Source organism: Chanodichthys erythropterus, chromosome 2, assembly GCF_024489055.1.
Source record: "Chanodichthys erythropterus isolate Z2021 chromosome 2, ASM2448905v1, whole genome shotgun sequence".
Lineage (NCBI taxonomy): Eukaryota > Metazoa > Chordata > Actinopteri > Cypriniformes > Xenocyprididae > Chanodichthys > Chanodichthys erythropterus.
The window spans coordinates 5,716,806-5,742,235 of NC_090222.1; the positions used below are offsets into that span (position 1 = coordinate 5,716,806).

The 25,430-nt window shown below is 36.8% G+C and overlaps 1 protein-coding gene across 4 annotated transcripts in view; it reads right to left on the reverse strand.

Moving 5' to 3' along the window:
- Positions 1-361: 361 nt before the first annotated feature.
- Positions 362-25,430, reverse strand: part of arnt (aryl hydrocarbon receptor nuclear translocator) — a 28,992-nt gene continuing 3,923 nt past the window's right edge. Inside the window, exons 2-21 of one of the 4 annotated variants that reach the window (XM_067400337.1) lie at positions 23,484-23,583; positions 22,756-22,794; positions 22,597-22,644; positions 19,808-20,021; positions 18,675-18,888; positions 18,485-18,587; positions 17,273-17,338; positions 17,107-17,192; positions 16,882-16,958; positions 15,326-15,460; positions 14,165-14,239; positions 13,412-13,563; positions 11,295-11,417; positions 10,965-11,049; positions 8,712-8,751; positions 7,489-7,585; positions 7,178-7,373; positions 6,781-6,958; positions 6,553-6,698; positions 362-2,700 (exon numbers count right to left, since the gene is read on the reverse strand). In XM_067400337.1, the coding sequence (XP_067256438.1) occupies positions 2,614-2,700; positions 6,553-6,698; positions 6,781-6,958; positions 7,178-7,373; positions 7,489-7,585; positions 8,712-8,751; positions 10,965-11,049; positions 11,295-11,417; positions 13,412-13,563; positions 14,165-14,239; positions 15,326-15,460; positions 16,882-16,958; positions 17,107-17,192; positions 17,273-17,338; positions 18,485-18,587; positions 18,675-18,888; positions 19,808-20,021; positions 22,597-22,644; positions 22,756-22,794; positions 23,484-23,583 (2,261 nt within the window). In that variant the 3' untranslated portion in view covers positions 362-2,613. Of the gene's footprint in view, positions 2,701-6,552; positions 6,699-6,780; positions 6,962-7,177; positions 7,374-7,488; positions 7,586-8,711; positions 8,752-10,964; positions 11,050-11,294; positions 11,418-13,411; positions 13,564-14,164; positions 14,240-15,325; positions 15,461-16,881; positions 16,959-17,106; positions 17,193-17,272; positions 17,339-18,484; positions 18,588-18,674; positions 18,889-19,807; positions 20,022-22,596; positions 22,645-22,755; positions 22,795-23,483; positions 23,584-25,430 lie in introns of all 4 variants that reach the window. The other 3 variants (XM_067400329.1, XM_067400323.1, XM_067400345.1) reach the window with 3 other exon arrangements.

The window sequence follows — 25,430 nt, forward strand, 5'->3', positions numbered from 1 at the left end:
TGTGCTGCTTCATATTTTTTTTTGTAGAAACTGATACTTTTTTTTTTTTTTTTTTAAGGATTCTTTGATGAATGTCTTTTTTGTTCAGTTTAATGTGTCCTTGCTGAATTGAAGTATTAAACTTTACTGACTCCAAACTTTTGAACAGTAGTGTGCATAATTTGAAGTGCTATTTAAAACTACCGTTGATTTTCACACTTTTAAAAAACATCTCTTTCAAGTTTAAGGCAATATAAAAAGGTTATGCATTGTACTCTGGATACACTGTATTAGTATAGACTTGTCAAAGTGTCCAATGAGTTCAAATGAAGGCACTAACAAAGATTTTTTGATAATAGCATTTTAATACAAAAACCCAAACAGTTCTCTTTTAATATTTCATATACATACATATATATATATATTTTTATTTTTTTATTTTTCTATATGTTGTACACAAACTGCAGCTCAAAACATTGTGAAAATCTGGATAAAAAAAAAAAAAAAAAAGATTTCTAACGCATGACCCTTTCATATCGGAGGAAAAAGTGACATGAGTTTCTGATTTTGATTCACAAAAGTACTGAAAAGTACTGAAAAAAAGACACCCACATTCAAAAGCAAACATTTAATTAAAAAGATCTAAAGAAAATTAACAATTCAATAATCAAAACTGCCAATAGAAGTTCTGGAATATTCTCTGTACAAAACCAATTCAGAATAGCGACTTCCAAATGAACACAAAAAGAAATGGAGCCAAACAGCAAAACATGGACAGCCCGGATAAGCATTATAGGTTTCTTCTTTTCTATATTAAAACAAGACATTATGATAACAATACTTAAGATAGCAATAAAAATGGCTTCGAAGGACACAGACCCTGCTCATTATTGCTTGATTTGAATCTTTTTCAATGCATTGACAAAAACACGCCTGAGTGAAACCTCGTCGGCACAGGCCAAACACGAGCTTGAACACATGGGAGAGATGCGTCTGTCCATTTAAACTTTACAGATAAGCTGCAGAACTGACAAAAAAACGACATCTGTGAGGAGTTTTACTGCATCAGCGTCTGTTATACTGCACCAACACTCACAGCTGAGCGGACAATCACTTCTAAATGCTGCATTTGAATTGAGGTAGCAAACAGGATGTAGAATTTAGACAAGTAACATTTAATATGCAATGAAATTTCAAAGTAGTTTGAACATACTTCATTTGCACTATGAATTACCCATAAACATCATTCACAAAGTATTTCCAGAAACATTAGATAATAAGAATCAATATTTATAGAGATTTGTATTTAAAGGGATAGTTACGGAAGCTTGTTTCCACCATGAAATAAAAAAGTTGTGGTAACTGTGACTTTATAACTCACAATTCAAACTTTATATCACGCAATTCTGACTTTCTAGCGCACAACCGAGTTTATATCTCGCAAGTCAGAATTGACAGTTAAAGTCAGAATTGCTTGATAAAAACTCCATTGCCAAAAAATAATTGCGAGACAAACTCACAATTGTGTGTTAAATTGTCCAATTGTGAGGGAAAAAGATGTTTTTTTCTTAAAATTGTGAGTTTATAACTCACAATTCGGAGAAAAAAAGTCAGAATTGAGAGATAAAAAGTCGAAATTACCATTTTTATTTGTTTATTTAGTGGCAGAAACAAGCTTCCATTTACAGTTCACCCAAAAGTGAAAATTCAGTCATTTACTCACCCTCAGGTTGTTCTAAACCTGTATGAATGTCTTTCTTCTGTTGAACACAAAAGAAGATATTTTGAAGAATGTCGGTAACCAAACAGTTGCTGGACCCCATTGACTTCCATAATATGGAGAAAAAAATAAATAAATACTATGTAGTCAATGAGAAAATGATGACAATTTTCATTTTTAGGTGAACTTTCCCTTTAATGTGTAAAATTCCAATTCAGTAAATTTCCATAATTTGTAGTAAACTGATTTCCTGTCTTTCCAATTCAACATCCTGTTAGGCCAATTCAAATTCCAAGTCATCAACTGAAAGAGAGACTATTCTTCAAAAAAAGAAACTCTTAAAATGAGAAAAAGGAAAACATGCCACTGCTTCTGCTTTACAGACAACAACGAACCTGACCAACACATCTGATCTGGACGTATTTCTGAGCAACTTTCTGACACATTGTATCATGGGGATCAAAATGTCACATGGCATTAGAAAAGAGGCAGTGCAATCAGTACACAATCACAGTCAGAGACAGACAGACGAGACTGCCTTTGTGCGCGCGCATGTGTGTGTGTGTTTATAGGGCAAACTTACCCTCCTCGTTGCCAACTCAAAATTCAAAGCATGTGCGTGTACGGCACAGACACAGTGTGGGACCGCTTGTGCAAGAAGTGTGCAATTGTGCGTGATTTCAAAGTGAACACATTTCAACAACGTCCGTCTGTCTGTCTGTGTGCTACGTCGTTTCTGTCTCTCTCCTGTATCCTCACATTATGGCTTATAACTTCCATTTCCATCACAATGCATCCTTCTCTCTTTCTCTAGATCCCCCTGTGCCTCCATTCTGTCCGACCCTGCTGTCGATTTGGTTAAAAGAGTAAGAAATGGCAACAGTGAGTGAAGGAACTGACAAAGAAAAGCGGGATCACTCGGGGAAAGGAGGAAACATGGGTATCTCTCCGAAGTCATCGTTCCCGAAGCTGCCGGTCTGATCCAACATGGAGAGAACATCCTGAAGAAGAGAAAGAGAGATAAACCATGCAGAATGAGTCCAGTCATCATTTACTCACTCGCATGCTGTTCCAAACCTGTAGGATTTTATTTGTCAGTGGAAACCAAAGAAGACGTTTAACAGAATGTTCATGCTGCTCTTTTACATTCAATGAAAGTGAATGGGTATTGGTGCCACCGAGGCCCTGTTTCCATCTGATATTAGGATGCGTTTTGGTCAATCGGATCACACGTAGAGGAGGGAGACATACTCGAGAAAATGTTACTTCAAGGGGAAGGTCTATGGCAGCACTTCTCAAAGTCCGGACTCTGGTCCGGATCCGGACCCGGAGGGAATTCAATTTCGTATTTCAACAGCAGTAATTGTGTTAAGGGATTAAAAGTCTGCATTTCCTACTTTGATAAACGCATGCCAGAATCATTTGTTTAGTGTTTTATGTCTTTTTGGAGATGGTCAGAAATTAAAGCGAAGGCGAGATATTTAAAGTATAATGCTTTATTTGTCATATAAAATAATTTTGGTGAGCATTTATTATTTTCAGACATCAGGCAATGTAGGCTAATGACGCAATCACTCAGTTAACGAAACAAACACAAGTGCGCGCTTAGGAAGAATTCAAACAGTAGCCATTCATTTTGTAAATTTAAGCCTGGTCAAAAATAGTCAAATTTGTTATTAGAGGAGAAAAACAAAATGAGGAACATACAATGAAGGAACACATGCAAACAAGAAGAGTCAGCATCGAAGGTAAGAAGAATGGAAGAATCAGTTGAGCGAGATGGACGGCCTCCTGTTTGCTCTTTAGTAAACTAGGCTACTTGACAAGCAAAACCTACAATTTCAAAAGACTGAACTGTGAAATCGATGTGTTTGTTTGATGTATTTTAAATCAGTAAAAATAACCGCATCAGCGCACCCGCGGCTGGAATGAGTCCAACTCTGCGCGCGCTCGCGGATCCGATGCTGCGCGAGGGATTGCGACATCACAGAACACTTGATATCGTCAGAGATTGTAATTACAATGCGCTTAATGTTGTTTGTAAAAAGAGCTGAGTAACATTTGCCTACTAAGGCATTTATGTGATTGTTTGGTGACTATTGCGATACTGTTGAAGAAAGTCATAAAGTCATACAGAATTAAATAGCAACTTAAAGTGATTTATACAGTTTGTGTGTTCATTGAGCATTACTGATAATTATTGTAAAGCTAATGTCAGTAAGTTAGTTTTTATTTGTTATTTATTGTGTGCAACATCTAGGTATAATAATAGTATTTGCTAATACGATAACATTGAATCTGATTGGTTTGTATTGGTGACGTTATATGTAAATTATATGCAGACCGTGAGACTTTCATTTGGACCATTGTGTGGCCCACTGGGAAAAAAGTTTGAGAACCACTGGTCTATGGACTGGTAAATGTACAGGGAGTGCAGAATTATTAGGCAAGTTGATTTTCTGATCATATTTTTTTTCCAAGCACATTTTACCAATTCCAATCCACATCAATCTTAATAACTACTATTAATATTGTTTTTAATCATTTATAAGTGATATATAATTGTTCATGAAGGCTGGAAATGAAGAATGCCCTATATTCAGGTGTGCAGAATTATTAGGCAGGGTTTCTTTTACAGATAAAATGAGCCAAAAAAGAGATTTAACTCAGACTGAAAAGTCAAAAATTATGAAATACTCATGAGAAGGACGCAATACTAATGTAATACTAGAAATTGCAAAGTTAAAGCATGACCATTGGACAGTGAAATGCTCATTGGGTCAGTGGGGTCATACAAAAACAGCTGGAGAAGAAAAGACACGTTAACTGCAAAATAATTAAGAATTAAGGTGAAGAATTAAGTGTGAAACCATCAGGAACCCTTTAGTCTCCAGCGCCACCATTTCCCAGTACTGAAACCTACCTGGAGTCTTCAGAAGTGTGAGGTGTCAGGATCTCAGAGACTTAGGTTAGGTGAAGAATCCTAAAAAATGACCCGCTCTTAATAAGAATCACAAGCTGAAGTGTTATAAAGTACATGAAGACTGGGTTTTTATAGGGTTATATAGACAGAGAGATTGAGAGTGACTCCTGAAGGACCAGCACCACATCCTCTTGTACCACTGTTTGAAGAATTTATCTTCCAGAATCTGGCAGTAAGGTGTGGGAGTTCACTTTTAGTCCATCTCTTATCCTGAAATGTCCATCTTGCAGAGATGGACTAAATGATCTTCCAAAACTTACTGCCAGATTCTGGAAGATAAATTCTTCAAACAGTGGTACAAGAGGATGTGGTGCTGGTCCTTCAGGAGTCACTCTCAAGCTGTCTGTCTATAAGGCCTATAAAAACCCAGTCTTCATGTACTTTATAACACTTCAGCTTGTGATTCTTATTAAGAGTGGGTCATTTTTTAGGATTCTTCACCTAACCTTAGTCTCTGAGATCCTGACACCTCACACTTCTGAAGACTCCGGGTAGGTTTCAGTACTGGGAAATGGTGGCACTGGAGACTAAAGGGTTCCTGATGGTTTCACACTTAATTCTTCACCTTAATTCTTAATTATTTTGCAGTTAACGTGTCTTCTTCTCCAGCTGTTTTTGTATGACCCCACTGACCCAATGAGCATTTCACTGTCCAATGGTCATGCTTTAACTTTGCAATTTCTAGTATTACATTAGTATTGCGTCCTTCTCATGAGTATTTAATAATTTTTGACTTTTCAGTCTGAGTTAAATCTCTTTTTTGGCTCATTTTATCTGTAAAAGAAAACCTGCCTAATAATTCTGTACACCTGAATATAGGGCATTCTTCATTTCCAGCCTTCATGAACAATTATATATCACTTATAAATGATTAAAAACAATATTAATAGTAGTTATTAAGATTGATGTGGATTGGAATTGGTAAAATGTGCTTGGAAAAAAAATATGATCAGAAAATCAACTTGCCTAATAATTCTGCACTCCCTGTATGAGTTTTTTCAGATCTTTCAATCTAATGGACAAAATAATCTTTCACAATTTACATATGAACGCACTGAGCCCCGCACATGACATGCAGGAAAAAAATAGTAGTCTAAATTGTGCCCACGATTTACTAATTCATTCCCTCGTGCACACGATTTAGCAAATCGACAGAACGAATTAGTAAATCATGCGCACAGTTTAGCAAATCGAGGGAACAAATTAGTAAATCATGTGCAAGGTATAGCAAATCGAGGGAATGAAACAGTAAAATAGAGCACATGAATTACTTTTTTTCCTGCATGTCATGTATGGGGCTCCGTATGAATGTGACCAAAGTTGGCCGAACGCTGTGAGTGTGCGTTAGAAATCAGGAATGGTGAGAGAACATTGTGTTTGGTATGTTTTTCAACTTCACACCAAACTTGGGTCTTCAGCCAAAAAAGTTTAAGTCCCATCTGGCTAGCGTGCTTCCCATAATGTTCACGCATTAGATCAGCAGGCGGTCTATAGTGGCTGTTCATACACATTCGACCACATGAGCATTTACACTACGAAAGCAATCCGGTTGAATGAGTTTTCGACTATCTCTGGAAGTGGCCGAAAGTGGGCAAGTTCAAAATGTTTTACGCCCCATTTACACCTGTATTTAGTGTTGTCCACTTATGATCCAATCGACCAAAATGCATCTTAATACCAGGTGGAAACAGGGCTTGAGCTTCAAAAATGACAAAAACAGCACCAAGTATCACAACAGTGTGGGTAGAATACAGGATGTACATGTGATATAGCTAAGCTTTTAAAGACCTGCACAAGCAAAGACCCGTTCACTATAACTATGACGATATAAAAGATCAAGTTTTTATTTGAGTCTGTTCCTCACACTCACCGGAAACATCTCTGGCTGGTTGTTTTGAGACTGCGAGTGTGTGTCTGCAGTGCCTTGCGTGTGTGGCTGATTTTGCCACTGCTGCCACCCTGCAACTCCCTCTGCTGGCCTGGAGCTGAACTGCGCTCCCATCTGACTAACGTCGCCTAAACGAAAGAGCAAGAGCAAAACTGAGAGCTGGAACAAGGACAACTGTTTATTTTTCTAAATGTGCTGCAAAATATTTACCATATCCATTAGTTGAGGGGTTTGTGTGACTGTTTATCTGTTGGTAACTTGTGTTTGCCATTGAAGCAGAAGCTCCGCCCATCTGGCCAAAGGAAGAGGAAGTGGAGGACGTAGGGGCGGAGCTGAAACCACCCATGTTAAACTGAGATGACGGACCTTTTCCAACTTGACCTGCCACCTGCTAGAGAGTATTTACAACAAAAAATGGGCATTATCCCTGTCCCTACAGTGAAGGTATCAATTATATACATTACTGGTATAAAGTTCGGAATAATTAACATTTTTTATTGTTTCTGAAAGAGTCTCTAATGCTCACCAAGGCTGCATTTATTTGATAAAAAAAAAATACAGTAAACAGGCAAAAAACAAGCTCTCCCTATAGGCTTTAAATGTCTACCTGTGTGTTGAAGGGAGGTCGTGTGGCAGACCAGACTCCAGGAGGCGCTGTGGGTCCCACCGGGGCCTGGATGGGGCTGTTGTTGTTGTTGTTGCTGGCGGTGACTCCAGAGGGCGTGTTCTGACGGGACATCTGCGCCAGCATCTGACCTGCTGAATGAGCCACCGGCACCATCTGCTGGGGCATTGCAGCTGACCTGAGAACAGAGAAGAGTGCAGTAAGAGGAGCACAAGCAAGAAGATACCAAAAGCAGGAAAGCAAATTTCTATTTCTATGACAAACACAGGATAATGATGAGGTGTGTGTGGTACCTGAAGGGCTCACTGGGACGTGCAGTACTGGGGAAAGATGCTGCTGGTGGGTAAACCTGCTGTCCACTAGAGGCACTGGAGGACATGGCCTTAGAGTCTGAGAGAGACAGATAGAGACGTGTCAAATCACTGACTCTGAATTAGGGCTGGGTGATAAATGAAGAAATAAATAAAAAAAAACAAAAAACTTTTTTGTCATGTTCTTTTTTGTCAGTCCGCCCCTGTGTGCAGGTGACGAAGAGGACGGAGACGAGGATCAGGAGAACGAGAGCAAAGTTCTTCTCGCGCAGCTTTCCCTCAAGTTTTGCTTGTACAGAGCTGTCACCGTAATACTATGAGTATAACAGCTCACCGTCCCTCCACTGACTACCTATGTTGCTATATTCCATATTTACAGAGTGACCAAAGAACAGTATGTAAAATATTTGGAGTGACTCCCATTAGCGCAGAATTGTGACCAGCGCTGATCCAGAGTGATGTAAGTCGCATAAGGCCGAGGGCGCTTTGCAAAACATCAGACCTTTACAAGCATTTCACGGTTTCATATGAGAAAAGCCAGTGTCAATACATACATATTAAAACTCATAAGGTTTTCCCAATGAACTGCCAAAAATAAAAGTTGTTTAACTTGAAGTTATGACAGAAATATAACATTTTATAGTAAAATTAACATCTATCTCAAAGTAATATGACAATTGATATTGTATATTTATACATTTATTTATCATACATTATACATTTATTTATTATACATTTCTTTAGTTAATTTTATTATTATTATTTTAAGGAATTTCATACAACCAAGATATTTTTTTATCAATGCTTTAATTTTTGCAGTGCACAAGTTCTGTTGTGTAGCACCCTCAATGAAAACAAAAATGCAAAGTTTTGTTGTATATCAATGGTTATATTTTCATTTCATGATATTTTAAAAGATTGATTAAATTGTTTCATGAATTTAATTTTTATGAATCCATTTTATTAAACATCATTTTGGATGCTAAATCTGTATTAAAACAAAATAATATAATATATATAAATAATAATAAATGGAAAAAACACTGAATTGTTTAAAAAATAAAACGTATTTCATGGGGTCCTAAATTAAAAACGTAGCACATTCTGTGCAGTGTACCTGTAAACAAACAAGTTATGTTTATATTCGTTCTGAATGTGTGCCTGTCTTCAGTAGTGTGTGTGTGTGTGTTTATGGGGAGTCTTACTGTGATCAGCATTGACTACACCTACAGTCTGCACTGGAACCTGAGAGAAACACAGATGGAGACAGTCATTATGTTGTGTTTAACTCACTTCACTATGTGAACAGGTTAGCAAATCTAATAGAGCTCATTTACATAAAATCTTAAAAGAACAGTAACAAAAACAGGGTTAGAGAGAAGGTGGAAATCATGATAGGATGATGCTCATGAAAAACTAATTTAACTTTTTGGTAAAGAAACCCATCTAACATTTCAAGTGGACTTCACAGGAAACAACAAGTTCTGTTTTTGAAGTGAGACAACAGAAACACAAATTCTTAAATTAATGTTTTGTAACTAGTTAACCCTCTTACGCCGTGTCTATAACTGACGCGACAAACCAACTGTTGCAAAGCACTTGGACTTCATCAGAAATAGAACAGGGAATCCTTTTACTGTCGGGAGCGACACATCCAGTGTTGACAATATCACTGATTATAATGGGTTCTATTGTCTTTTGATGCATTGCACCGCTCACGTCCTGTGTAGACACGGTGTTAAGATGTTCGGTCATTTCTAACCGATTTCCTTTTTTTATTTAAAATCTTTCCTCAGTTTGAGTGCATCAAAACTTGGACTTTTTTTTAGATATATAATCTGAATAAATTGGAAAAAACTGGACTTCATTTGAGTCTGTGTTCATTAAAAAAAAAAAAACAAACAAACAAAAAAACATTTTTAGTTAGATAACATTTATGCATCAGCAACAAACACAGAAATTACTGTATTAATTACTGCAAAAATTATGTAAAAAAAAAAAATAAAAAAAAAAATACTAAACTCTGACAAAAGATAGTTTGTACTAGTTAGATCATGTCTGAATAAATGTCCAAATTTACAACTTCTAAGCATAAAATTGAGAGTATTTAAACTTCAGGGTCAGACATCTACAGGCCATTATTATCATATGATCATTTTCTTTATTCACCAGATGGCAGCAATCTGGACCAAATGCATGATACATTCACATATTTTCTGTTTCATCTTATAAAAGTATAGATTTTTAAAAATGTACATGTAAGTAAGACCTAAATAAGACCTAAATAATGAGGCTAGTCCCATAACTGTTCCATATCTAAGATGACCACTAAAAGCCAATTATATATTAAATAAGATCTAAATAACCTAAAATCTTTATAATTTTATTAATTTCTTATCATTGCATCATTTTATTGTTACAACCTCAAGTTGGTTATAACATTTGTTTAAACTTTATATTAGGGCTGGGACAATACATCGATTCTCAATTCTCGATACAATGAATCTGGATCGATCCATATTTTTTCTCTCTTGAATCCATTCTGAGCTTAGTTTTAACAGCAGATGGTGCTCTAGGCTTGTTTTTAACCTCACACTCAAACACTCACGAAGAAGACCGCTGGGCAGCACTCATGCATTCGGCTGAGTCATGTAAGTGGTTAAATGTACTTGCAGAATGATTTTATGACGTGAGATTAATGTAAACAGCCCACTGCTTACCCTTGTAATTTGCTTCACCGTTTTCAAACTTCATGAATGATTACTTTAGGTTTAAATGGTGTGTGTAAAGGAACTGGAAGCAGGCAGAGTACGGGTGATTCTGAAGCATGTAGTGCCATCTGCTGTTAAAAACTAAGCTCAGAATCGATTTGAGAGAATTGCGATACATGGGAAAATATCAGAATCACTCCAGATTCTTTGTATCGTGAATCGAGAATTGATGTATTGTCCCATTAATACTTTATATTAAGTGTCTTTAACTACTATGTACTAACATTACATTTAAAAATTACCTGCGTGTAATTAAAGCTGTAGTTAATATCTGTAATTACATCTATAATTACATGGTTAACACTTAACCCAACTATTAATCCTACCCATTACCACCAAACCTGGCCCTAACCTTACCAGTATCCCACCTCAATAGCAGCAAAGGTTTTTTGCAATACAACATCAACACAATAAGTATATTGTACCTAACAATTATTTTTAATGTAAGTAGTTAAAGTCCCCTAATAAAAAAGTGTGACCAACAACAAAATCCATTTACACTGTTCCTGGTCAAAATTGACTATGAACAACCAAAGTATTACCTTTTTTTTTTTTTTTAAAGTTGTGAGCTAAGTCGATTCATTCAGTGGTGGCATTTTTTTTAAACAACACACTTTCTGACACCATGAAGCAGAGTTTGAGTACCACTAGCGTAGAAGTAAAGTGTGTGATTTCAAGTGTGTTTACCTGAGGAAGAGCGACCTGATTGGTTTCATAGGCTGCATCTCTACCTATCCCTCCATCTAACTCCGCCTGCTGCTGCTGCAACTGCCTGCAGAAGAGAAAACAACACTGACGTCAGTGCAGCCCTACCGTCATGACCATCAAACCCACCACCGCCAACCGTCACACCCATCACCGGTCCACTACAGCATTCACAGGTTACCATGGACACCACAGCTACCTACGGGAAGAGAGCATGCTGGTTAATCTACCACCAACAGCAGACGGAAGGAAAAGAGGGTCACCCGAGAGAGGAGGAAGAGAGACACGGAGAAAGAGTCTCACTGCTCTCACCTGGCTGTGACTTGACCTGGGCTGGGTGTGGAGGGGCAGTTAGGACTGCTCTGCCCCAGTGAAGGGGGCAGTGAAACCCCCGGGGAGGAAAGGGGGGACAGGGAATCCTGATTCGGACCTCTACTGTCACGCAAAACCAGAGGGATTGGTGGAGAGAGAGCGTCAGATTGAACAGAGTGAGCTGAATTAACATGCTCACTCTCAGACACATAGGGGTCAATCTAAGCAAAACAAGTCCGACTCATGGTTCACCCCAAAAATAAGAAAGTAACAAATATGAAACTATGTTTTGCATAAAAAAAATGCATATTTTGGGAGTGTTCAGATTTTCATCTTTTTTTCAGGACAATTAAGCATATTTTCCTAAAATCACCATTATAATTGTGTCCAGATATTTAATTTGATTAAAAATAAATTTAATGTTATTTTTTTGTTGGTAATTCACAATGGAGATTCTTATTATTGTAATGCAATGACTTTTCATTTAAATCAACATAAATAAAACTAAATAAGATTAAATACTACAATGAGACATACATTACCAAAGTTTGGGATTTGAAGTTTCTTCTTTTAAAATTAATACTTTTATTCAGCAAGGATGCATTAAATTAATCATAAGTGACAGTAAATACATTTATAATGTTGCAAAAGGTTTCTATTTTAAATAAATGCTGTTCTTTTGAACTTTGTATTTTTTTTTTTTTTTGATGAACATTTTAAAATAAAATTAAAAAAATATGTTTTTCACAAAAATATGAAGCACCACAACAGTGATAAACATAAGAAATTATCCTGGATCAGCAAATCATCATATTAGAATGATTTCTGAAGGATCATGTGATACTGAAGACTGGAGTAATGATGCTGAAAATTCAGCTTTGATCACAGGAATAAATTACATTTTAAAATATATTCAAATAGAAAACAGTTATTTTAAAATTTTATTGTAATATTTTACCATATTACTGTTTTACTGTATTTTTGATCATATAAATGCAGCCTTGGTGAGCAAAGAGACTTTAAAAAATGTTTTTAAAAAAAATCTTACTGACCCCAATCATTTGCACGGTACTGTACATAACTGCAATAATACATATATTTTTTCTTCATTACATTAAGGAGAACTGGGGAGGTGGTAAATATGCTTAATTGTCATGAAATGTCACATTTCACTGTCATAATACATAAAACAAGCATCATTTTCTTTATATATATGTATTCTTTGTCTTTATCTATATAAACTTATGCCTTTTTTAATATGTTGGGGTGAAATAAGACTCAGACATAAACAAACTGATGCATTTACGTTTGATTACCTCAACAGGAATTAACCTTCGATCATAAAAACACTTTTATACATTGCATGAAGTCAAAATACGTTACACAACACTGAATAACATGAAGCTAAAACAGTCCGAGAGTGTTAAGGCCATGACACACCAAGCCAAGCCTAATGGCAACAAAATCCGACTGTGTTGTAGCATCGCGTCGGCTGCATCTGGGACAAAAAACTGCGCTTGAACACACAAAAGGACTACAGCTGACTGTCAACTAGCATGTGCGTTCTGCGCCTAAATGTAAGGAAATAACTGTCTATATCCGCAGGTATCAAAAGTCTATATTCGTCATTCAGATATATAAACCGTAAACAAAGCAGTGCTTGCTTATCATTCTGAACTAATTCTAATCATTCATTTCTTCATTCCATTCTGTCTGTGCCATCTTGACTTCTTTGCTTGCTTTCACCGCTTTCACTTTTAAACTCGTGCACTGATTTGTTCGCTAAACTGAACAGCCAACCAGTGATCTCTCTCACCAATACTGATTCAACACACTGAATCGAGCGAATTGCTACAGACGTGAGCCCGACTACAGCTGATGTGTGGAACACACCCGAAAGACTTGTCGCTGGCTTGGCGTGCCACGGCCCTTAAACAGTGGCCCCAAAAATCTTTCAACACTTAAGTCACAATGTATACAGCATTATCATATAGTGTGAGTGACATCAGCAAACAACTTTTGCAATGAAGTCAGTTCTCTCAAGTTCATCACCTTCAAGTGTGTGTGTGTGTGTGTGTATCCGGTCTTGTGTTTACATGATGCATTTCAATACTAACTTGACATTGGAGTTGGTGCAGATGATGTACTCGATCTCTTCAGAGAAAGGATTCTGGAAGGTGAACGAGCTTGTTCTCATCCAGATCCACTCGCGCGATTTAGACTGGAAGCGGAACATCACCGAAAGCACCTGACCTCGCAGTTTCACAACCTACATCGAGGGTCAAAGGTCACTTATAAATCACAAAATATTGAGGACCAGCATCACACCAAGAACTATAGTTGCAGTTTTGTTGCTTCAAATGCTCAAGCTCTTTAAAGCAGGATGGATTCTGACTGATTTCTAAACAATGTTTTTAGCATTCATGAGCTGGGAAAAAATCATTTTGAAAGTGATTTTCTGTGCTGTTATCGATATAGTTATAGTTGTGGTGTGGACTCTGCTATTAGTTTATATTTAGAACGATAGCTTATATTTTTATCGTTATATAGCTATCATACTTAGGGTGAATGGCCACTAAAGCTACAGTATGCTATGAAAAGAACAGGTTCAGATCTACTGGCCAATACATGCACATCTTTAATTGCACATCAACTGAATTTCCTGGCAGACACCATATTGTGTTGATTGTTATTATTAATACATCTAATCATGTACTGAACATATCTTATGATATCTCTATTGTTGCCATTTTATAAAAGAAAACATTTCTAGCCATGCATATCACATAAAATTAAATAAAATAGATGAATTACAATAACTTGTAAAGTGTTGAATATTTGAGCGTGATGTACCATGCAAACCCACACACCTGCTGAAGGCTGTCTCGCAGTAAGCCCTGGTCTTCTGGGTGTGCAAAATCCAGAACGCTCTTCCCCAGTAACTCCTGTGTCACATAAGAACACAAAAGACTAGTGAATGAACTATTTCACTGAATCACCAAACTGAAATTAAAGCTTTCATTCAGCTGAAACAAAAACAAGATTTATTTAATATTCACTTAATCAAATTTTATTAATAATTTAATTTATTTAACAATCAACACTCTGAGTTGTATATATAAACATTTAAAATGTACATAAGGCAGTTTTTATAACAAATTTTCATTATATAATTATGTTTCTCTTCCAAGTCGTGAAATGTAAACATTTAAACGGTGGCCTAATAACTCGTTTCATTCAATAATGAAGACAACAGGTTAAGTAAAAATATAATGAATATAGCGCATATAATTATCAAAATTACGTCTAGAGACACTAAAAGGCTTTCCTGAAGTAACATTATGTGTCATATTGTTTACAAGCAGTTTTCTTGATGACTTTCCATGGTTGAAACACTGACTGAGTGATTACATGAGACAGTGCTGTAAGTTGTACTGTATCTTTAACACTCCTCCTGATGTTCATTCATGTTTATTTTGTACTATAACTAGTAGTAAAGAGGAAGAGATGATCACAGCGATCTGTCTCGCCACATTAAAGAATGCCAAAACCACCTTTATTTTTTGAATTTCATTATAAAATTGACCATTTGAAAGCACAAAGATTATTGCGATTATTGGACGGCAGAAAACAGAATAGACTAAAAGAGCTCAGTTCATCAAAATTAAAAACTAGAAATCAATATTGTCAACTCAGCCCTATCCACACGACAAACATGTTTACCTGTTGCAGTTTATACATGTTGTGTGCACGAAATGGACATGGACACATCAAAACTCGGCATTGGAGAAGCACTAAATAAACGTCACCATTTCAGTCAATAACTTTGGCCCTCCAGAACCATTTTATATTTTATAAATATTTTAATAGGTTCAGTTGTGAAATTTCAGTGCATCACTAAGCAAGACAATGGAAACTGAAAGCTCATTAGCTATACTCAAGAAATGCAGAGGGATCTTTAACATCCTGCTCTTCAGAAAAGGCTTCCTTTGGCCCTGAGATCCAGCCTCACTCAGGTTTTTGAGGCTCACCTGAGGTTGGTAGCCCACTGTTGCCAGACAGCGGTGATCCACAAAGGTGTAAACGCCCTGGCAGTTGTGGCGGGAAATAAATTCCACTGGAACGCTGATGTTATTTACGTTTGTGTCGCCTGGGCAACAGGTGACCTGCATGACAAACAGAGGTCAGAGAGGAATTTCAAGGGATAGTTTACCCAAAAAAGAAAAAACATTCTGTTATTATTTACTTACCTCCATATCATTCCAAACCCATAAGACTTTCATATTTAAAATGAAACCAGAGATTTTTGTTTGTTGAAATTCCACACTACTGAAACTGGATGATTCAAAACGTTCATTAAAACACTGTAAATTATGAATCAGTTGATTTAAATCAAGTCTCCTGAAGAGACACGGTTGCTACATGTTGAACAGATTATTGGCTTTTATTCACATACAAACTTTGATCAACTCACATGGAGCTCAACAAATAAGGTAAATGGAATCTCAAACATACTTGCTTGGCACGCAAGAACAAACCACATTGATTTATCATGCTTCAAGTAAGCTTATTTGAGCTTGTGTTTTGCATATCTGATTAGCTCCATGTAGGTGTGTTTATGTTGGACTTTCAATTGAGGGACAGAAATCTCAGGTTTCATTAACCCTTGTGTGACCTTATGGACATTTTCATCTTTTTCAGATTTTCTTTTTTTTTTAAATCATTTTATCTGTGTTAATGCCAACTGCATAAATTTTGCCACAAGTGTGTATTTTTAAGGAACTTTACTATTTCACCCCCATTTGCTTTAATAAATCTATTTCACACTAGGTACACAAAATAGTTACACTCAGGGCCTCAAGGACAAAAATGTCCCTAATGAAACCCATTAAAACCCATTTAATCCCTGGGCCATTTAAATATAAAATGATGCAGTCTTTGTTAACAGGCTTTCATTCTGTTGGCAACATTCTGTCAAAACATTGTTACACTAATAATAATACAACAATAATCTGCCAATAACCTTCCTTAAAATGACAACAAACTTAAGTCTGTGCTCCCGAGTTAAGTTTTTGGACATGGACATTTTTATCCTCTTTGGACATAAGTGTAACTTTTTTAAATTGACGCACAAGGGTTACATTTAGTTAAATTGTACTTGCGTCGTTTGTGTTTCAAAGATGAACAAAAGTCTTACAGGTTTGGAATGACATGGGGGTGAATAAAAACAAAACAAAAACAAAACAATTTTCATTTCTGGGTGAACTAGTCTTAAGGTGTTGGGCATTAATGAGACATTTAAAGAAATAGTTTACCCAAAAGTAAACACTGTCATCATTTATTCTCCCTATTTTGTTCCAAACCCATATGACCATCTTGCTTCTGTAGAACACAAATGTTTAGTAAAATGTTGATGTTGCTCTTTTACATACAAAGTGGAGACAAAGAGCCACATGAACAGTCTGTTAACTTCTCCTTTTTAGGAAGATATGAGGTAAGTTATGAGTAAATGATGACAGAATTATTATTTCTTCAAATGTGACAAAACTAATTCATTGGAAACTGAAATAAAATGCAAGGGAAGTACCTGCAGCCTTCCAATGGCGACCAGACAAAAACGATTTCCCTGATTATTATCAGCCTCCTCTTCAGAAAGAGTCACTCCTGAGAGAGAGAGAGAGAGAGAGAGAGAGAAAGAGGATAAAGGGACCATATCAGTTTCAGTTGTGTTCTGACTGAATGCTGGTGACATCAGCTCTGCTCTCTGTGGACAATAGGCACTTCCTGTGTATTGTGCTGTTGACTGTGTTACCTGCAGGAGGCCAAGATTTGATGTAGCCTGTGCAGTGCACAACCACATACTGCGGTTCACCTTCCTTAGGAGGACCCAATCCATTCCTGCAGAAGAAGAGATGATCTTCATCTATGTCTGTTTGTGGACTGAGATTTATATACACAGAGACAGAGAGCTGCCTCACCTGTTTCTGCTTCTCAGGAAGTTGAGTCTGTTCATGGATACTGGCTCTACTGGACACACTCCACATCTGAACACACACATTACAATCAATGTAGCATGTGAGAAAATGTGCATGTTTTTTCACCACAGTAAAACTAGTTTATATTGCAAATAGACTAAATAATTTTTGCAAAAAATAAAACAACATTTGTTTCTCGTGCATGCAAATGACATATAACTTTTTAATTTCAGGCAATTTCTTTTAAGCACTTTTATAAGCCAATTTTCCAAGTATTCCAGACCTTAGAAGACCCTAAAACTTTAAGGACATTGTGCGAACCCTGCTCATGAGTCTTTTTGACCTACTGGGTGAGTTGTGTAGTTCTAATGTAAATATAGGAATTGTATATGTGGAGCACAAATTTGTTTGCTAATAATTTATACTTTAGTGTCATTAACCCTGTAAAGCCTGACATATGAAATAATAGTCAGAAAGATTTTTTTTTAATGGAACAAAATATATATAATAAAAAAGTTTGCATATGTGTTTTATGTTTTGTGTCATATTTGACAAATCAGGCTTTTATGACTCATATAGAGTTATAATATGGGGCTCATATTTGAGGAGGAAAAAACACTTCAATTTTATTTAGAGACCCAAACTGAGGAAAAACATGCAATTTGCTGCAGTTGCTGATTTCTACATGGCCAAAAAGAAAGATGAAATTCTGATCTTGTACTGTAAGTCAATGAGATCTTCATAACAGTATAGCAGATACTTACATAAAATCATATAAATATCAGTTGTCACTCTATATCGCCCAATATGTCTTAGTAAGATGATAAATGCTTACTTTTATGATCAAAGCTCATATAAATGCAATGATGATTGAGAGATAAATAAACTTTCCTCAAAAGCCTGATGGATCATATTTGATACATTTTAACATTCTTCTAAATAATGACGTGTAACGTATACTTGTATAATCAAGTAAAGTTGCTTCAGTCCAGTACATATTCATCTTGAAATATTCCCAACAATATAAAAGTTCTTACATTTACTTTACTTTACTAAATTATTAAAGATTTCATAGGTGGACGTTTTTACAATTATACTAAAGTACAAGGCCTTTTACTTGCTAAATCAATCAGATGACAGAAGGCATGTAGTAGATTGTGTGCAACAGTAGGCTTTATAGGGTTAAAAGAGGTGTCAGTTCTCCCTGTGCATCACCTCATCCTGCAGATGAAGGAGCGACGTGCACCCATACTCATCCTCACAGATGTCTGACCACCCTCTTTCTTTACCGTGCCTGTTTTCATGTCCAACATCCGACCTGAAGTCAGAAAAGAGGAGGACCGTTTAAACAGGGAAAGACTGAGAACAGAAAAGATGAAAGAAGTTGAGCAGTTTTTTTTTTTACCGCTGTTGTTGTTTTCAGTTGTGGAAAGCTGCTCTCGGAGTTTCTCTGTGTCGTCTGGATGAAGCTGGTCGTACAGTGATGATCCAAGCCAATCCGACTGTGCCTGATTCAGAACCGGCGTAACAGAGTCCGAAACATAAATGACGCGTCCGGTCTCGCATGACACAACAAACAGGAAACCATCAGCTGCCTCTAAAATCAGGTGCTTCAGCTCCTATAGAAAGAGAGCTACGTAAATATTTGGTGGCAATTAAACCATAAACAGAATTTGGCAGATCTTAAGAAGTTCTGAAATATTTTCTTAAGAATATCTTTCCTTTTTCTTAAGAAGAAAATGAGAGGCTGTCTTATCTGACTGTAATGTTATATTTTCTCTCTGATCAAAAGACCTCAAAGGCCATATTGTACTGTAATAATATTAAGTGTGCACAATATTTTCTTTGAACATTTTCAGAATAATAATTTGGGCACATCCCTAGTAGTAGTAATATGCATTACATACTGATGAGCCAAAACATTATGACCAGTCACAGGTGAAGTGAATATCGGTGATTGTCTCCAAACAAGGCCACATATTAATGTTTGGGTAGATTAGATAGTAAGCAAACAATCAGTTCTTGTTGGATGCAGAAGAAATGGGCAGGGATAAAGTAACAAAATGCAAAAACAACAAAAATAATAATTTAAAAAATAATTTATTCAACAATTTCTTCTCTTTCCTGGCAGTCTCATTGTAAAACATTTGTGAGAAAACTTTAATTTTTTCTCCCATGATCTTTTGTCCCTTTAGGGGCTCCGTAGGAAATTAAAGACAAGTTTGAGGTTATCCTAGCTATAAGGGGTTATTTATGATAATGGTTAAGATGACTCTTAACCTATTTCTTAAGAACAATCTTAAAGAATAACATAAGAACATTCTTAGTGGGCATTCATACAGAATGTGTTTCTGCAGTTAAATATGCGAGACACAGGTCAGGTCATTTTTGGGAATATAACATACATCTTAAGTAGGTAAATAAAAAAAAAAAATATATATAGCAAAAATAGTTTTTCTTAAGAATGTTTCGTGAATCCGACACCTATTTTTTTTTTTTTCTATGTACAATGAGGAATCTGTATTGTTCATAACTGACCTGGTCTGTGAGAAAGGACGGTTTATAGGCTCCATCGGTGCTGGTGTTGCCGCTCCCTCTGAGCGACTTCATGTGCGACACAGCCATGCGCAGGATGGTGAGCTTGTCTGGTTTGCGTGCCAGTGCGCTGCAGGTGGGCACCATGTCTGACAGCTCTGTGATGTAAGCGGTCATCTTATTTCTCCGCCTCCGCTCGATCTCGCTGTGATTCTCCCTGGGGTCAGGAGGTCAGAGCAGGAGCATGAGAGATGGGCGGCGCATGGAATTGTGGGGTGAAGAGAGCAGGAACAGAGAAAGGTCGAGAGAAACCAACAACAAGCGAACGAGGAGGAGAAAGAGAAAGAGAGATGGATGAATAAGTAAATAATGACTGCATCAATGTGCTCCTCAAATGAGACAACACTCGCATCTCTCCATGATAAACAAATGTGTATGAACGATCTTATGAAAGCTGAAAGAAAAAGCCTCTTCAAACGGCCTGAGAAAAGAGAGGGATAGAAGAAATGCTCAAGAGAAACACCAGAAATAAAGTGTTAGACACTGACAGACTCATGGGCTGCGTTCAAAATGAAATACTAGACTACAACTCACTGCATACTATACAGTGTATACCGTATACTGAGTACTATTTTTAAAAAAATAACATGTCAAACAGTAGGGGTGTGCGATATCACGATTTTTGATCATGAACAATTAAAACGTCTCCACAGTCTGCTTTTGAAGAAATATCGAAGTATCCTGCTAAAGTGCATTCAGTTGCATACAGTACAACGTGACATACATTCACATCACGTTAACACAGAGGTAGGGTTACACTCACGTGATATTGCAGTTATTCACAATCACAAACGTTTATTATTTGCAAGCATTTTAAGCCTCGTCGGTTAAACATTTTATTCGTTCGCTGTTCCGACATGCGCTTTTCTGAACATACACCCCAAGCGTGCACATTAAAAGCCTGTCAAACAGCGCGGGCGTACTGAACTAAGTTATCTTTCGTGTGTTATTGCACTTAAACTGTCAAATACACATGAGGTTTACATAAACACAGTTGGTTATGTCTTAATGAACAAACAGTTGGGAGAAAACTGGATGGGTGTCAGTATATCACTTACTGCTTTTGACTGAGAATCAGTGTATATATAATTTATACAGTGAAGTCTATGTATTGTTTTATTTTTACATTTGTTTATTCAATTTATTGAATAGTACTGTTAAATAAACCTACTGTGAAAAAATAAAGCACAGTTTATTTCATTTGTATATTATATTGTATTTGCAATGTATGGAAGCTTGTTTTTTTTTTTTAAAGTAGTAAGGTACTTTTTTTTAAAGTAGTAAGGTTTAAATCTTGCAATTCTGAGAAAAAAAAGGGTCAAAACTGTGAGATGCAAACTTGCAATTGCAAGAAAGAAAAAGTCATTGTGAGATAAAAAGCTGCAATTACCTTTTTATTTTTTTATTTTGTGGCGGAAACAAGCTTCTATAGCAATGAGCATCATTGCTCTTATTTTTCATTACAAAGATAAAATAATGAAATAATGATTTGATTTTCATCTTCACCCACCCCTACTTTGGCCTAAATGGTCTGTCATTGTTTTTTCTTTTGTGTTTTCTTACCTTGTAAGGCTACATTTTTAAAATAGGGAAATTAGTTTGGCTGTACTGCTCAGTGACTTGCAAAACAGTAAAACCAACATAAAACAAATTTAGATTAAATCATGAATCGTGATTTTCTTTATATATAAGAAAAGACGTGATATGATATTTTTTGCACGATTGCCTACTCCTATCCAACAGTACACAGTATGTAGCCTAAATATACTCTTTGCAAAAATCTGGGGTAAAAGCAAGTTCGAAGTTCAATCATCATGGATCAATTGTAGTTCAGAGGTGGTAACAGTAAGTTTTCCAGAAAGTTTGTGCTGGAGTGTTGTTTCAAGTAACCCACTGAAACTAACTGAACAGATTTTGTTCTAAATTACCTTGCACCTTTATGTTCTTTGATTTCACTTTAAATATATCAGGGCTTTAAGGCAAGACACTACATGTGTAACCGATATCATCATACTTTCCCCAGTTGAGTAATCATCATCTGCATTTGGCAGACGCTTTTATCCAAAGCGACTTACATTGCATTATACTATACATTTGTATCTGAGTATGTGCAATCCCTGGGATCGAACCCATGACTTGCCATTGCTAGTGCCATGCTGTAACCACTGAGCTACAGGAAAGCATAATCATAGTACATTACGTTTTTATCCAGAGATACTTTTAACAGGCAGAAAAAAAAAAAAAATTAACCATATTTTTTGGAGTAAAGTATTATAAAAATCAGGCGGATGTCATATGAACAAACCACTCTGTGAAAACCCTCAGTTTTAATAAAACAAAGCTTAGTGCATATAAGTGCTACTGAAGTGGAGATTTCTGACTGAGTGCAAGAGAAAAAACTCATTAAGGCTTTTAACTCTTGAAATAGTTAACCCTGGGTTTTTCTAAAGCCCAGGTAAACAGAATCCTGGGTTACCTAGATCAGGGGTTCCTAACCACATTCCTGGAAGCCCCCTAACACTGCACATTTTACATGTCTCCCTAATCAAACACACCTGATTCAAGTCATCAGCTTATTGGTAGAGACTCCAAGACCTAAAATGGGTGTGTCAGACAACGGAGACATGCAAAATGTGCTGTGTTGGGGGGCCTCCAGGAACGTGTTTGGGAACCTCTGATCTAGATGATCATACTTGTATTTCTTATGCACTCTTATTTCCATCAGTCAATACCTGGCAAATCTCTCCTTGTCATTCGATCCACCTCCATCATCATCACACCTGAAGAGATAAAAGCCAGAGGAAAAGACAATTTTTTAAACAGTCACAAGACACAGAGCTCATCACAGTTCAAGCCCAGGTCGAACCCTTGAGTCACAGATCATGACTAACCTGAATAATTTGCTTCCCTCATCGTCGTCATAGTCCGAGCTGGAAACCATGAAATTCACATTAGTCGGAAATATTGCACAACTGCAAAGATGACATTCAAACATTCCCGCATTTCTCCACTCACTCGACAGATGGATCAACATGCAGAGCAGAACAAAGAGATGACTGAATCAAATCAACCACAGACACTGAATAAACAAGCACACTATTGTTGGCCAAAACTAAAATGTCATTCCAGTGAATTTGCCTCTGGAAAACCACCGTTAGCAGAGCCACATTTACACATGAAACATATTAAGAGACTTTCATCATCCAAACCCCTATGACCTTATTTCTATTGTGGAACCCTTAAAAACATGTTAAGAGGAATGTTTACACTGCTCTTCTTCAATAAATGGAAACAGAAACTGTCAAGCTCCAAAAAAGCATTATAAAGTACCATTAAAATTAACATTCTTCCTAATGCGGTCAGGAACATGGCATACAAATATGTTTTTGTCCTTTTTGGATCTTTAAGGCCTCAGTCCCCATTTAATTCCACTGTATGGAAAAAAAGCTGCACACTAATTTCCTTCTGAGCTCCAAAGAAGAAGAAAAGATTGAAAATGATGACAGAACGATCCTTCTGACAGCGGAGATCAACTAAACATGAGCAGAGATATTTCAGCACTAATTTAATAATGATTAGTACTTTATATCTTTTAAAGAGATGGTTCAATCAGACTTACGTGGCTTGTCGCTTGTTATTGGCCTTCGGCACAACGGTGGCACTGTTAGAATGAGATCCAGCTGGTGTGGCCATGGCCAGTGAAGAGACCTCAGGCATATCTAAAACACAGCACACACAGAGCAGGACTAATAACTATATGTAGAATAAACTGGTTAAAGATAACGTAAAGTTGTTTATGTGCCTTCATTCAGATCCTCAACATGAAGAAAAATGACAAACTGATATATTGGCCAGGCAAGTTAATTAGTGTATCAGATTTAAAATCTACCAGGCATTTTCAAAACACAGTATCCCATGACTGTGTCCCATGATTTTTTTGTGGTGAATAGAGTTTAATATATAGTCAGCAGGTGTATTTGAAATGTTTTAACTAATCATCTTGTAATAAATGTCATTTCAGTTCTACTTTCTGAGTATGAATTATCATATGCAGTAGTAAACAACAACACTCAAGCACTGTAAAAGGTCTTGCCACAAACTCTGATTGGCTTCTCTCCTTTACGATTTTACATTAATCTCTTCAGACCTTACTGTACATGAATTATGAGCTTACAGAACTTCTGATTGAGGCTGTGTGTGACCACCTAATTGAACTCAATTCCGTAAATTGAACATAGAAATAAAAACAGTATAAATTACATTTTTTTCTTAGTCTTATTAAGTACAAACACTGGTACTTTCTCAATATTCAAAGTGCAGACAGAGACCAATACAGAGATTAGGCTATTGTATGTAGCCTAATTTGTGCACATCAGGAAGCTTGCATTTTACTTTCGCTTTCAAATTCACAATTGCACATCCTCTGTGTATAGGGAGTGACAGTGATGAGCGTGCATTCTACAAGATAAGACATTCATCAGATGCTTAGGCTCTGTTGTGCAACGAGTGCTCTGCCATGTCCTCTGTCAGTCATCTCACCTTACTCTCATCATGTTATCAGTGAACTCTTGATTCTTGCTGCACTGTGTGTGACTCTGCAGCTCGTGCTGGATGAGCAGAGCAGACTTACAATGGTTTACAATTGAAGCTAATTTCATCATCACGCTCCGTCATTGCGATATCACGAGAGAGCTTTTTACTCAATGAGAAATCTCATCACATTTTAATATCATGAGATCTCGTCACATCCCTTATATGCGCTGGAGGAGACTTTACACAGTGCTTGACTCTTGCATTGTCAATAAAAGATCTTGACCAAAAACTGATAATACTCTTGATGGAAATAACCACAACATTTATTTCAAGATCTATATTGACAATGCAAGAGTCGAGCACTCTGTAAAGTCTACTCCAGCACATCCCAAAGACTTTCAAAGAATTTAAGGTCTGGACTAGGGCTGGACAATAATTCAATATCAATATATATCGCGATATAATTTTTTTCGATAACGGTGATATGATTTTTAAACACATTTCCGGTATTTCGATATATACATTACAACGGTTGCGTCCGAAAACTGGAAAATGCTGCCTTCCGAGGACACATTTCAAGGTAGTAAGGCATCAAGGCACGTCCGAATCCAATGTTAGCTTCACTTCCTCTCTCATGAGATACCTTCCTCAGATCGATTTTTGAAGGAAGCATAGATGTATCCTTAGCTGCCTTTGATATCCCACAATCCTGTGCTTTCCATTCTGTGACAGTTGAGCTAGAAAAAATAAAGATGGCGTCCGAAGGTTGCGTTAGAAAAAGCAGAACGCGATTGGCTATTTACGTGATGATGTACACCACAGAGACACGCAGCCATCAGCCAGTGCTTTGTTTAAAATAGCAACGTGGAAAACAGACAGACAGAGTTCAGATAATGTATGTTTCAGTCGATGGATGCGCAAAACGTTACAACAATGATAATCAGAAAGCGTGGACAAAACAGTCACTCTTTGTAAACTGTTAACTGCGAGTGCCGTCTGCTCTAATGTCCAGTCGCCGTCGTCACACGGGTGT